The sequence below is a fragment of the Fringilla coelebs genome, assembly GCF_963513975.1.
Source record: "Fringilla coelebs genome assembly, chromosome: 1".
NCBI classification, from domain to species: Eukaryota; Metazoa; Chordata; class Aves; order Passeriformes; family Fringillidae; genus Fringilla; species Fringilla coelebs.
Window position 1 is genome coordinate 90,328,531 of NC_140028.1, and position 14,372 is coordinate 90,342,902.

At 40.9% G+C, this 14,372-nt stretch overlaps 1 protein-coding gene across 2 annotated transcripts in view; it reads right to left on the reverse strand.

Annotated features, from left to right (window-relative positions):
• The window catches only part of JARID2 (jumonji and AT-rich interaction domain containing 2), a 210,937-nt gene that overhangs the window by 26,541 nt on the left and 170,024 nt on the right, over nt 1–14,372 (reverse strand). For both annotated transcript variants that reach the window (XM_084218428.1, XM_084218429.1), the window contains exons 6-7: nt 10,175–10,404; nt 807–1,824 (exon numbers count right to left, since the gene is read on the reverse strand). In XM_084218428.1, coding sequence (XP_084074554.1) covers nt 807–1,824; nt 10,175–10,404 — 1,248 coding nt within the window. The remainder of the gene's footprint in view (nt 1–806; nt 1,825–10,174; nt 10,405–14,372) is intronic.

Sequence of the window (14,372 nt, forward strand, 5' to 3'; positions counted from 1 at the left end):
TGGTGGCTGCAAAGGCAGTAGAGATGGAGGTAGCTCATCCAATAGTTCATTTGTATGCTGCTGTTGTCATGTTTTTACAAACTATTGTCACATTTTTGTCACGTGTCATATCTGACAGCAGACCATAAACCAAGAATTCTGTTAAATAAGTGATTCTCACTCAGGCATTAGCCCTGGCAGACACCTGCTGGGAGAAATAATGAAACCTCCATTTTGCAATCAACTACATTTTACTGCCTATTCTTGACACTTAATGGTTGTTAAATGTCAGCAGGTCACTGCGAATTTGTGATTTTAAGTGTCTGAGTACCCAAACACAAGTCAGTTCTGAGATATTTTCTTTCCCCTTTGGTTAAATGTTTTTAAAGGAAGAGGCGGGGAGAAAAATGTATTAAAGCCTGGCAGCATTGCAACCTGTTAGGAAAACATCTTTGGAAAGGTCCAAAAAAATTCTGAAACAGCTTTTAAAGCAAGGCTATCAATATACATAGTCATACAATGTGCATAAATAAACACCAGGAAAGGAAGAAGATTCTGAAATCTGCAGACCAAGGTCCCATGGAGCATTTTTTTTTTTTTTCCCCTGGGTCAAACAGGGAGGAAAATGGTGATATAAATAAAGTCACCCTGGAAGCTCTCTGACAACCTACCTGCATCACGCCTGGCCAATGGAAAAAGAAAGAGATTCAGAGCTCTGCAGTGTTAACTGAGCAGGGGTGTGGTTAAGCATAAAGGCAAACAGAGCACAAAGTCGTATACGGACACTTAGAAGCAGCGGCACAAGGCCAAGGAATCACAGCCCTTACCTATGAGTGGGAGTTCATCCATGGTAATGCCCTGAGATTTGAGGTGCTTCTTGATACAGGCCAGCCGCTGCACGTTGGGTCCCCAGCGCCTGCCTAGCTTGTGTATGTGCTGAATCTGTGTCACAAACCGCATTTCATCGTTTAGCTTGCACTCAGGTCTCCAGTCTGGAGGAGGAATCACCCTGCACATCCCATACTTCTCTACCTGAGCTCGGACTGACTCAATGTATATCAGCGGGTCATGAAATTCCTTGGTGGAGGGCCTAAGGATGGGAATCTCCCCCAGCATCCCCCACCCAGACTTACTACTGCCCTTTTCGTGCTTTCCCATTGAGTCTTGTGGCTTGTGCAAGGACTCCGCTTGAGAGGTAGAACGATTTTCACAGGAGGCATTTTCAGTTTTGCCATGTGCTTGTTTCCCTGGCGTACTCTTTCCAGCAGTGGCTCTTTTCGGCCTATTTCTTTCCAAACTTTTCTCTGGCACTTCCTTTCTAAGGTGTCCATTGAGCAAAGGCTTTTCTACAGCTGCCTTTTTGCTGGCAGCTTCTGCCAAGTTGACGGCCCCTTTCATTCTCTTGGTGGGCGACTGTATTTTGTCTATGTGATTCGTCTCTTCCAGCCTCCTCTTCGAGTTGCGCAGCCCCTCCCTTAACTGTCTCCCCACCTCCTTAGTGCATGTCTTTTGGTTCAACTTGCCATTGACTTTTACACCATTAACAGCGGTATTGTTAGACTTGGATGCTCCAAGGGATAGCACCTGTTTGCGGGTTTTTGCATTGCTACTTTCTATTTTCCCTGAGATTGTGTGGTTGACAGGTGAACTGGGTTTGTGGTGATTTAGTTTGGTTTCCTTGACCAGTTCTTTCTTGGCTTTGGTGTATGTGACAGTTCCCTTTGTCACTGTTGCAGTGTACTTCACAGTTTTGGACGGTGAAGGTCTGACTTCTCTCATCTTTTTGGCACTGGCTGCATTTGCACTCGGAGATGACATTCGAGTGACCCCGTTGACTTTAGAAACCTGAATTGCCAGAAATGTTGTAGGAGCAGAAGGAAGAAAACACAAAACAGAAAAGTAAATTAATAATGTGACCACTCAGCCCCAGTCTCCCATTTGCTGGACAACCATATTCTGTAGTCCTGACTCCTGACCCCATCATACATCATTCACATAATGGTTTGCACACAGGTAAGAGAGGGGACTAGTCATTTACAATAATCAAATTTTAAAAAGAAGAATTGTTTTAATTTTTTTAATTTACCAGAAAGACCCCAGTCTTGCTTTCACAGGGTACAAAGCCTCTGACATTAGGAAGGGTAAGGCCCCTTGCTTGCACTACCTCTGTTCTTGTCTACCAGAAAACTGTTACGAGATTACAAAACACAGATAGTCTGATTTACAAACTAATACCTTCATTACCTCTTTTTCTGGCCCTCAAGACAGACTCTCTCTCTCACACTAAACTTCCTTTACATTTCACTACTTCTTAGCAGACAAAGTAGGCAGCATATATTATCTATTTTAACTGGCATCTGCACATTTGCAAAAAACACATCGAGATTCAAATCAATTTACCTTCTATCCATGCTATCCATGCATACATATAAAAAGAGATGTGGAACACATTATGCACCAAACAGATCAGCATGGCCATGAAGCATCCAGTCTGTCGTACATATTAAATCTTGGGAGGCATGTTGATGCTGAAGTTGATAATTTGAAATTTAAAAAATGTATAGAGTAATCCAATGTATTTTTTCTTTTTTAAGTTTGGTATCTGGGCAATGTTGCTGACACGTATTCTATTAGATCATATTGTGTCAATGGAGCTTAGAATTGCTGGACTCTGCTGCTTTCGGTTAGACATTTAAACCAATTTATGAGAGTAGAATTTGTATTTTAACTAAAAGATGTGTCAAGGACCAAAAGCAATCCCCATCTACCAAGGGAATTGAGACAGCTCAGCACTGCCAAAGCTAAACCCGGCTACTAAAAAAACGAAAATTTCAACATTTACACAACTTTAAACATTGATTCCTCGCCTCCTTAAATGACTGTGAGCACAGAAAAACACATGCAAAAGTCAGAAGCATTGATAAAAGTGTTTAAAGTGAAAGCATACGGTTACAATCACCCCTTATCACCACTCAGGTGAGTAAAACCACTTCCTGCAGAGGTGTAATACTTTCTCCTGTAGGATTTTGAAATCCTTGCCAAATCAGAAAGCATGGCAGCTTCTCTCAAATAACTGCAAGAACTGCAGTCACTTATATAATAGGGATAATATCTAACAGGGATCAAATAGAGGCTGAAAATACTGTGCTATGGTCTTGCATGCAGTGACTTGTGGAAGGGGAACTGGAACCTGAAGATTCTGCATGCACACACACACACACACACGTGTGTGTTTGTGTGTTCATGCACATTTCCCCCTCTGTACTCCAGAAACTGGAGCAGGAGCAATAATCTTTTAAAAACCATCAATATTCTTGTCCTTCCTGTACTTGAAAGGTAGAAGCACTTAAGGAAAATCCAGTTAACTGATGACATGAGGTTTTACCTTGAGCTTTTCAAAGATGTATGAGGTATCATCTGGAAAGCAACCACTTGCAAACAGATATGCATTTACCCATTTCCCTTGAAATTTAGTCAGTACTCTGTATTTGATTTAACTTTTACAGCACTTCTTCATGCTGCAGAACAGACATGGGTAGAGAGCTGCTGAGACACTGCCTCTTGCCTGCAGCAGTCACAACAAGCATTGAATATCCCTGGATTTCTAAATAGCTAGGCGTAGCAGACACAGGGCTGGCTACAGCCCCATGGAACACGGAGGTTTAAGAGACAAGAAAATGACACGTCATAGTAACTAAGCCAGAAGCCCTCTCTCCAGTCCTCCAGGCTAGCTTATCTCTCTGTGACCCTATAGGCTATTTTCCCCACCCCTTTACAATTGGTCAGTTCCTGAGCCCTTGTACTGCTATATAAGGGGCTACTTTAGCCTATTCTGGCAGAAGAGCTGTCGCTGGAACCCTTCATGAACCCCTCAATAAACCATGGCCGTGGAACCACCGAGGCTGTCTTCTGTCTCTCTCTGCATGTGCCCCGAGAAGCCACTGCTAGCCAGAGCGCCTTTAGCAAGCTAAGAGCTGAAAACTATAAAAGAGCTGAGATCACTGAGAGCTGATATCACTCGAGCTCGCTAAGGCTGAAAGCAGCGTGGGTTTCCAGACACCCGGCCTCAGGAAGGCTGAGCTGGCTGGCCCAAGCCTGCCTGCTCGCCTGGGGCGCATCGACCCTGCAGGAATCCAGCTATCCGGCTAGAAGCAGCCCCCGTAGCTTTTCAGCCAGGAACATTGATTATAGATTTTACCTAGACTAATAAAGAAGAATTGATTGAGAACTGGAAGGGGAAGGTAATCTGGGTGACAGTGATCATGAAATGGGTTTTCATTTCTAAGATGTGACAACAGTAGAGAAAGGACAACGGACGTTTAAAAAAAAGAGGAACAAAAAGCCCCCAGAAACAAAAGAAAACAAAAGAAAAATCTACCTGAAAAAAAATCCAAACTAAAGCAATTTCCACTTAAAGGAAAGGTAAAAAGCAGAGGCCATTATGGCTGTTCACAAAGTTCTCTAATGACTAGAAAATTAGAAAATGATCACAGTAGAAAGTGGTAACACAATTATGTGACTAAGGGCAACTATATAGAAAAAGAAAAAGCACATATTGAAATCAGAAAGGCCAAGGAGCTAAAGAAACTTCAGCTAGCAAGAAACTAAAACAGAAAAAAATATATAAATGACTTAAAAAATGCAAGATAACAAACAAGGGAAGAAATAAAGCACCACAAAAGGAAGGAAAACAAACAGCCTGACTAAAGTGTTCCTGCTTCTTTTACATTAACCTTCACCAGAAGTGTGCCACTGACTGAATATTTATCAGGTACAGAACATAATCCATTTCAGCAAAAAGACTAGGATAGCAACCCCAGTAAGGTGGAAGGTACATGAATGACTTAGGGCATGGCTCCTGGAAATAAGCTGGGGTAGGCAAAGAGTCTACCTAATTTCCAGTCCTAAAATAATTTTGGAACAAATCATCCAACAGGTAATTTGCAAACACACAAAAGATTGCAAAATAATGTTAAAAACAAAACAATAAAATCTATTCAGTTTTTTTCCAAAATAAATCTACCACATTTATTTATCTTCTAACAGACACCTTGCTGAGCAGGTAAATAAGCAGCTCTGCTGCAGCAGGACTTCAGTCACTGTCCCCTGGGACATTCCATCAAACTCCTGACACACATCCCAGACATAATTACTCTAAAGTGCATCATGAGGGACTAAATAAAGTCATCCTCAAGAAAAGTTTTCATGGCTAACAGTTTACTGTTGTCCTGGGAGGGCACTTCACGTGTCTTTCTGCAGGGACTTGGCTTTGCCTTGGTTCTACCAAGTATTTTCATTATTGTAAAATACTGAAACACACCTGGAAGGAAGAGGCTGTAATCACTCACAGGACAAGATCAAAATCTTGAAGAACCTACTTCAGAACATTTCTACAGTAAGAGGAAGTGCAATATTTAGGAGGCACAAATCCTTCACATGTAGGGGAAGAATAACATTTGGGGACCGCAGTGAGCTGCAAAATGCAATGGCAATACAAAGCACACAAATCACTTTCTGAGACCTATTATTAAGGATGTTGAAAGCAAAGGGTAGGAGCACTGACTTTTCCTAAGGAGAGCTGGACCCAGCACTGGGCCATACTGTGAGAAAATTTAGATAGAGGAGCCCGTCTAAAAAAACATGAAGTGCTCAGGTATTTGGAAAATAAGATTGTTGCTGAAAAGCCAAGGGAGCTGGTCTTACTCTGAAAGAGATCACTATGGGGCTAGTCTGTAACAGTCCTCTGATGCAGAAGGAGCTCCTCTGAAAAGAGACAGTAAATGCTCTCTCTATGTTCACTGGGAAAAGCAGGAGGAAAAAAAATCTCATTAAATGTCTACAATGATCTGAGGCACAACTAGGAAAACTTGCTCATTAGTAGAAAAGGAAAACACAGGAACACAGGAAGAAGCTGTCAATGGACATTGTGGAGTCTCCTCTACAGGAGGTTTTCAGAAGGTTTCAGGAGGCTATGGCTGTATTACTGTGCTGTCAGGTATAATCAAGACAAAACCTCAGTGCGAGCAGTCAGGCTGCATGGAGGCACCTTGTCATTTCAGCCTGCTGATGATTTTTTCTGAGGAAATTGTGACCAGAAGTCTGAAGAGCCACCTGGGGCACTCCAGCAGCAAGGGCTTGTGACACAGGGGCTGAGAACAGAGCACAGTAAAGGTCTGACAGAAAAAGGCAAATACCCTCACAGCTTCTATTCAAAGCAAAACATGTCATGAGCACCATCAGCTTTAAGACAGAACCTCCAGTCTTACATGGTAGGCACAATATTTTTAATTTTTATTCAAACTTATCATGGAATCCAACCATTAACCCAGCATGGCCAAATCCACCACTAATCCATGTTCCAAAGCATAACAGATACATACACATCTTTTAGATACCTTCAGGGATGCTCCCTCAACCACTTCCCTGGGCTCAACCAGTGCTTGAGCTCCTCTTCCATGAGGAAATTTTCCAGCTAGCCGTCTAAACATCCCCCGGCGCAACTTGGGGCTATTTCCTTTTGTCATGTTGCTTGTTGCCTGGGAGAAGAGACCAACCCCCACCTGGCTACAGCCTCCTTTCAGGCACTTGTAGAGCACGATAAGGTCACCCCTGAACCCCATTTTCTCCAGGTTCAACAGCCCCAGCTCCCTCAGCTGCTCCTCAATAGACTTGTGCTCCAGGCCCTTCCCCAGCTCCGTTCCCCTTCTCTGGACAAGCTCCAGCCCCTCAATGTCTTTGCAGTGGTGAGGGACCCAACACTGAACACAGCACTCAAGGTGTGGCTTCACCAGTGCTGAGTACAGGGGGCAATCGCTGCCCTGCTCCTGCTGGCCACACCATACACACACAGGTGTCATCCTGGCTGGTCCAGGCCAGGATGCTGCTGTTGGCCTTTTGGCCACCTGGGCACAGAGTGGCTCTTGTTCAGCCAGGTGTCAAACAGTGCCCCTAGGCTCTTTTCTGCTGGGCAGCTTTCCTGCCTCTCCAGATCCCACTGCAGAGCCTTTCTACCCTCAGCAGAATATTCCTGCCCAACTTGGTGTCGTGTGTCAAGTGACTGAGGGTGTCCTCAATCCCCTTGCCCAGGTCATTGATGAAGATGTGAAACAGGACTGGCCCCAGCACTGAGCCCTGGGGAGCACCACGGGTGACCAGCTGCCAACTGCATGTGACTCCATTTCACCAGCACTCTCGGGGCCCAGCCATCCTGACAGTTTTTAACCTGGCAAAGAGTGCACCCATCCAAGCCTTGAGCAGCCTGCTTCTCCAGCAAAATGTGTGGGAGGTGGTGTTAAAGGCTTTATTGAAGTCCAGGGAGACAACACCCACAGCCTTCCATTCATCAACTAGGTGTGTCACCTAGTAGGAATAAAATGACTGACATTAGCTGTACATGATCCAAAGTCTTGAGCCAAAAGGTGAAACTAAGGATATGAATAATCTCATCTTTGCTTTTCAGCTGTGTTCCTAGTTTTGCTGACATATAATCATCTTCAGACCACTCTCTTCTCTTCTTTACTGAACACTTGCCCTGCACTAAAACATGGTATGACAGATTTTAACTTTTCTTTTCTTTATTAAAAAAAAAAAAAAAAACAGGACCAGCACTGTCTTGCAGCAATTGGTTTGTTACATTTGAACTGGTCTACATACACACCTCTGCAGAGCACCTAGGATTCAGCCTCCAAAACCATACACAAAAAAATAAACAACCTGCTAGATAGCAACCACTGTGGTAAGAGCAACATCAGCAACACTGAGAACAATTTTGGTACCAAACAAATGCAAGTTATGCAACTGATCTTGAATTCATTCATAAAAATAGTTCTGTGCCTATGAGTTGTGCAGAGGTAAATTACCATATTAGGCCAAGAGAGGGCCCCATTGAACTACATTTCCTTTGCTCACAACCCTTTAAAGTAGGAAGACTTTGAAAGATGGCAAAGGAGAAAGCAAAAGAGATAAGGAACCTGTGACAAGTGCAAAGGCACACCAAAAGAAGAAAGACATCCAAAAAGAAAATTAGGAAAAAAGAAAATTTCTGGCAATTTCTAGTGTTCTGCCTTTATTTTCTGTAAGACTTAACAAAACAAAAACGCACAAAAATAAACCATGCAAATGCAGTGATCAAGGAGCAAAAAAATAGTGGAAGAAGGAAGAAGATGTGGCTGGCATCCTGGGAGAAAAATCTTCTTTTGGAAAATACTGAAAAAGTCAAAGACTCAGGACAACAGAGAGAAATTTAGCAATGTCCCATAACTGGCAAGTCTAGGGTTGTGTACAAAACTAAGGCTTTCTGTCAGGCAAAACATATAATCCACCTTTAATTACCTAGAGTCATATTTTCATTAAAATTTGTAAGTACTTATGCTACTATGGGTTGCAGAAGAAAATTTAGGTGTCTAATAATTTCTTAGGAAGAAAAAAAAGAAAACCCACATCATCTTGACTTAAACCTCCCCTTACTTTCTGAAGCCTGGGGACCACCCTTGCTGATCTGTCCATGTAGTGTGACTGCTGTTTGTACGGCATCGCTTTAAATTTTTCTCCATTGTGTGTCACATAATCAAAAACATTTAATACTCTACGAAGCAAAACCACTTGGATTGTGGACAAAACTGTTCTACACTTGTCTTTTTCCTTTCAGAACTACTTTTAGAAGTGGCAGCAGTTGACTTTCACAAAAGTTTTAGCCAACCAATCTCTGATGATACAATTTTAAAGCATTTCACACAAGTGTTCCAGTAGGTTAAAAGAATTAAGAACTGCATTCTTATGTTTTGGGAACTTGTTCAACACCATGAGCTCGTGGCAGAACATGTCACAGCAAGGATGATAAGATATTGGTAATGGCAAAAAAGAAATCCAAAAGGATGCAAAAGAAAGCAGACATTCACACTGATGCTTAGATAAGGGCAAATTGCCATGGTGGAATAAAGAATTGGAAGTTTTAGAGAGGTACAGACACACTGTGAACAGCCTTCAGGATCTCAAACCTGATTTAGAAGGTAATACAAATTCGGTGGAGGCATTTCAGGAGAACTTAAACTACCACTGGAACACACAGCATTAAAGATTTTCTCAGTAGGAGCATCACTGCTTTTCTTTTTGCTGTTTTCAATTTCCAAGCCTGTGATTCAGAGGTGCCATTTAAAGGCCTTGACAGCCCTCTACAAGATGGCAATTCTAGCTCCACTGAAGACCAGGTCAGCCTACTTAGAAAAAAAACCTTTAGGTGTCAGCAAGTAAAGACTGTCTCCAATCAGTCCATTGAGAATTCATTACTGCAAAACAACCAACCAACCAACAAAAAAAAAAAAAAAACCACACCCACAAACCAGAACAAACCAAACAAAAAACACAACAACAAAACTAAAACAAAAACAAAAACCTGCCCAAAAAACCCCAAACAAACCAATCAAAAAACCCCACCCACCACCAACCAAATCAACATCCCTCACTCACACCCTCCCCCAAAAAAACCCCAAAAGGTTTAAGTGCAGCAAGCTTTCTGTTCTGTACTGCACTGCAGGTATTCTGATAACCAGCCCCAGCCTGAATAAGGACAGTCACAAGCACTGAAAGACTGGTCTGCTAAACTTTCACACCTGAATTCAAGTTAGGTTGAAACAAATCTCTTGCTGAATTTTTTTGCTAGCTTTCAACCAAGTAACATGGAACTCTAAAAACATCTCCCACCAGGTACCTTCATTGTGAAGGAGGCAATATTTTGGAGCATCTCATTTAGGCATCAGACAAAACATTTTTCCCAGGCTCTGAGGTTTGTGCTGCCCATGTGCAAACCAAGACACCTGAGTGCAATGTCAGGTTCTCCACAGCACCAGTGAGATAAGCCACAGAGATCAGCTCCTTCATCCATGCGCTGTCAGCCTCGGCAGTGTCAGCACAGAGTGCCAGTCAGAAAGGTTTCATAAGCAGCAATGTGAACTTCACTCTTTCATATGGACATGCCAGATAATAAAAAGGTTTGTAAAGCATGCTTTATCATATTGACTTCCCATGTATCAATTTTTCTTTTTTCCTTTTTTTTAATCACTGAAAATTAACTCCCTGCTGCTCCAGAGGATGCTTTTAAGGATTGCCACGTTCGATCTACACCAAGCAGTGAAAAAAGGAGCTAAAACCTTAAAAGCCTTTTTTCCCCATGTGTCCACAGCAGAGAACAACTTTTTACCTGTTTCCTTAAGTCCTGAGCCGATCTGTGAAGAGTGTGGTGGTTGTTAGCCGTGAGCCCTTTCGTAGAGGAGCCAGTGTTTGTAGTAGCGTGGTGATTAGCAGCAGCCTGGTCTTTTCGACTCTCAGCCTTATGTTCGCTGTTCCTCTCCTTCCCTGGGGTGGCCTCTTTGCTTTTGTGTTTCTGAGCAGGTTCTTTCTCCTTCGATGATTTGCTGGACCCATTGAAAACTGAGAAGAGAGAAAATCAGGTTATTAAGGGGGAAAAAAAGAAAAGTATGCAAGACCAAACGCTTCATTCAAAACAGTGATGTTCTCTGCTCTCAGTGTTGGATAGTTAGTGAATGCCTTCGTATATCTCAAGTTAAATCAATATAGAAATAGCACTATTTTGCATATTTCTTCAGAGGAACAGATTAACTACAGTATTTCCTCTGCTTGTTAGCACACATTATCTTCAATATCCAAATTAAAACATACAAAGTATATTACTGTTTTGACGAACCTAGATTTAGAATTATGAGTTTGATTTTTACTTATGACAGTTTTAATTATATTATTTTGCTCTTGCAGTAAGGGAATTCTAAACATAACCTAAACAGAAAAACGATTTGTTTTTATACCAATGTAGAAGAAAGGAGACATTCCATGAAAAAGCATGTTTTGTTTTCATCAGTACCTGAACTGCTGAATCAAACTGACAGCAGTTTGCCTATAGCAGACAGGCTGTAAATAGAAGAAACTACTTCTTCAAAAAAAAAGGAAAATACTAAAACCATTTTGGAACACGTGACATGAAGTAACACTGGGACCTATGCTGAGTACTGTAACCTCATAATGAAGGGACAAGAAAGTGTGGAACAGACACCTTTATTTTTTGTACAATAAATATTATGCCGATGTATACAAACAAGTTTTGTTCCTGTCTCTCTGCTGAATTTATTTATGGAGAGTCACTGCTCTTCTGTTGTCAGGGAACACAAAAAGCTGAAGCTAAAACAAAGAAAAAAAATCACATCACATTTCTCTGTTTGTTAATCAGAAATGTGCTGAATTCATGTCAGTGATGCACCTCTTCAGTGGAGCACTTGACAGAGGTCCCCAAGACCTGTGATCCAACACCCACAATGGCAAATGCCCTCATGCCTTTTGCTCTTGATTTCTACCCCTGTCTTTCTTTGACACAGTTTAGGAAAGGATGCAAACAAGAAACTTCATAAATACTTAACAGCACAACTATGTGAAAATTTTATTTATTACACACAACATACACCATCTGTTTGGGAATAGTAACTAAATGCTCAAAGTTACTGTTTTCTTCTGAAATGAAAGCCTTCTTTTGTCACTAAAGGTGATATTCCTACAACACACACCTTCTTATATAAGTTGTGAAGGTTAGCTATCGCTACAGATGTAGAGTATTAACAGTAGGAGCAGCAGTAAGAGCAGTAATAAAAAGCACAATCCTGCTGGACAGAAGAGGGGCAGCTAAGCTGCTTTTGAGCCCACCTTACTTCCAAACCTTCCCAAGCAGCAATCCAGCTTCCTGCAGCTGGAACCCCAGCAAACTATTGACAAATTTAATTTTCAGTTCCCTTATCATGTTCAGTTAGTCATAAGTTGAAGCAGATTACTTAGAAAAGAAAAATCTGTGATTGCTTTTTCTCCTCTCTTCCTTCCCACTTGCATAAACAGAGTAAGAATGAGAGAAAAGCTGTCAGCACTGGAGTCACCACAGATTTCTCCGTGGTTCTGTTACTCCTGAGCTCAGGAGCAACTGGTGCTGGCCCAGCCAGCAAAGGATTTCTCAGTGATTTCTGTGAAAACCACGCAACTCTTTGTGACTCATTTCCAGTGATGGAACTGATAATAATTGCCAACCCCTCTCTGGAAGTTCATGACAATACATTCATCCTCCTTTGTAAAAAATTCTCACATCAGATGGAAGGCGCTACAGATGCACAAAGCACGACTATTTATTTTTAATAAGACATAGCACAAACAACCAATGGCAGCTTTGTTAATATGTATTTTATCATTTAGAGTGATATCTTCCTTTGAAAGGAACAAATTGTATATACTGATCTGCTCTTACAGAAACATTCAAGTCAGAGAGATTAATTTTCTGTAATCAGTTGCCACTTTAAAAATGAAGATTACTAAAAAAGAAAACACAGCCAAAAAGCCAAATTGTGCACTTCTCGGGTTCACCAAAAAAAAAGGCAAAAAAAAAAAAAAAAAAAGGCAAACATGAGACAAGGTATATTTTATATGCAACAGCTCATTAAATTTAAGCGTCGTGGGAACCCTGCCAGTTTTACCCTCTGAGTAATTATCTTTTGTCTTAATTTGTAAGATTCTTGAAAGGAGGAAGAGAGATATAGGAGGGAAAAAATGTTCAGTCTCACAGGAAAAGCTTAAAAAGCTAGTGTCTGAAAACACAACAAAGGGAGATGCAGATGCAAAACAGTTTTTGCCACACTGTCTTCCAGTTAAAAAGTAGATGGTATCAGTTTCTATTAAAATCAGTATTTGTTTCTTGCAACACCTAGATTACTGTTATATCCAGCTACAAAACCTTTCTGCAATAGTAGGTTCTGAAAAATTCACAAACATACACATAATTCACAAATATTCACATCATGTGAGCAACTATCTAAATGTTAACTTGATTAATTACATAATACTATCGCAAACCAAGCATTTAGGGGCAGAAAAAATCCCTGAGACTATGATTTTCCTCCCATCTCGCTAAAAATATTGAAGCAAGTTATTTACAAAATAAATTTATTTAGTACAATACATAATTAAACTCTGGCCCCAACAGCTAGTATGACAGTTAAAGAGAAAAAATGCATAAATAAAACAAAGACTGACCCCCCCTTGAAAAAATCTTGTTGTTGAAGTGTAACTGATAATAAGCCAGCAACACTCACTTCTCAAAGGAAAGAAAACAATAACCCCCAAAACCTCTGCAATAAATATTACTGAGACCAAATTTGATTAAACAGTGAAATTATTACTAATTCTTTTGTGCCTTCTTATGCAGCAAATGGCATTCTCCTTCATGTCTGCCAGCTCCTAAATATTTCTGATGCTCAGAAAATATTCCTGATCTCAATCAGGAAAGGTGTATGCTGCGCTTTATGAACCCCTGACAGATGTGTTCCAGGAAAATCTCCCATGTTAGAAATAAGTCTGACATGCCAATATCCAATGTTCTGTTCCCATTCACTTTAGTTCCTTGCTAAAGAGTAGTCAATAAAGGTTTCATCCTTGAAGCAATAATTTCACTAAAAGATAGACAAAAAACAAATCCAGCCTACACTAGTGGTGAAACTTGCATTCCTGAAGCAGAAAGGATGTGTAGTCTTGAATTATGATTATTTTATGCTACCTTACTCTGTATTTCCAGAACAGCTTTTAGTTAAAGGTAAGAAGCACTACTAACAAGTAATTAAGAGTGTAAGTAAATTATTACTGTTCAGACACTCCAGATAGAATAAACGGGTATCATTATACTTGTATCCATTTGAATGCCTATTCTCAAAATGCTGTGTCCTCCAAAGCTATTATTATTATTAAACTGAAACAATAAGAGTCCCACAGTGAAATACTTGTGGGTCTTTTGGTTAGCAGTGATGATCAAACGCAAAGAAACTGAACCACTACATTCAAAACTCACAAGCACTGGGGGTTTTAAAACCACTGATATAATTTATGGCAGCAGAACAAAACCTTATGGCAGGTGTGATCCCCACAGATGCATCACAGTGCTCCCTGCATCAGGGGAACAAGACCCTGGGCACCAATATTCACCCAGGATTCCATACTGGGACTTTGGGGTATCTCATTTGAAACTGCGATAAAGAATCCCTACACAAACAAATGCAAACTGTGCAAATTGTGCCTCTATTAGGTGCAGCTATAATAACGTCTAAAAAATTTTTTGGTCAAGTAAAGCCACAGATGTGCTCAATTACTACAGATTAACTAAGCATTTACTACAGGAATTGACACTGTAGTGGGCGATAAACATAATGTGTTTTCAGCAATTTTCGGAAGTATTCCTACAAATTAATTTGCACACAAACACTTCACAGGATCCAGCCAGCCAGCCATTCAGAAGCTAATTTATAATATGCACAATAATCAAGCTTTCACTGTGGAGGCAGCAGAATTACTGGATTGGGTTCAGT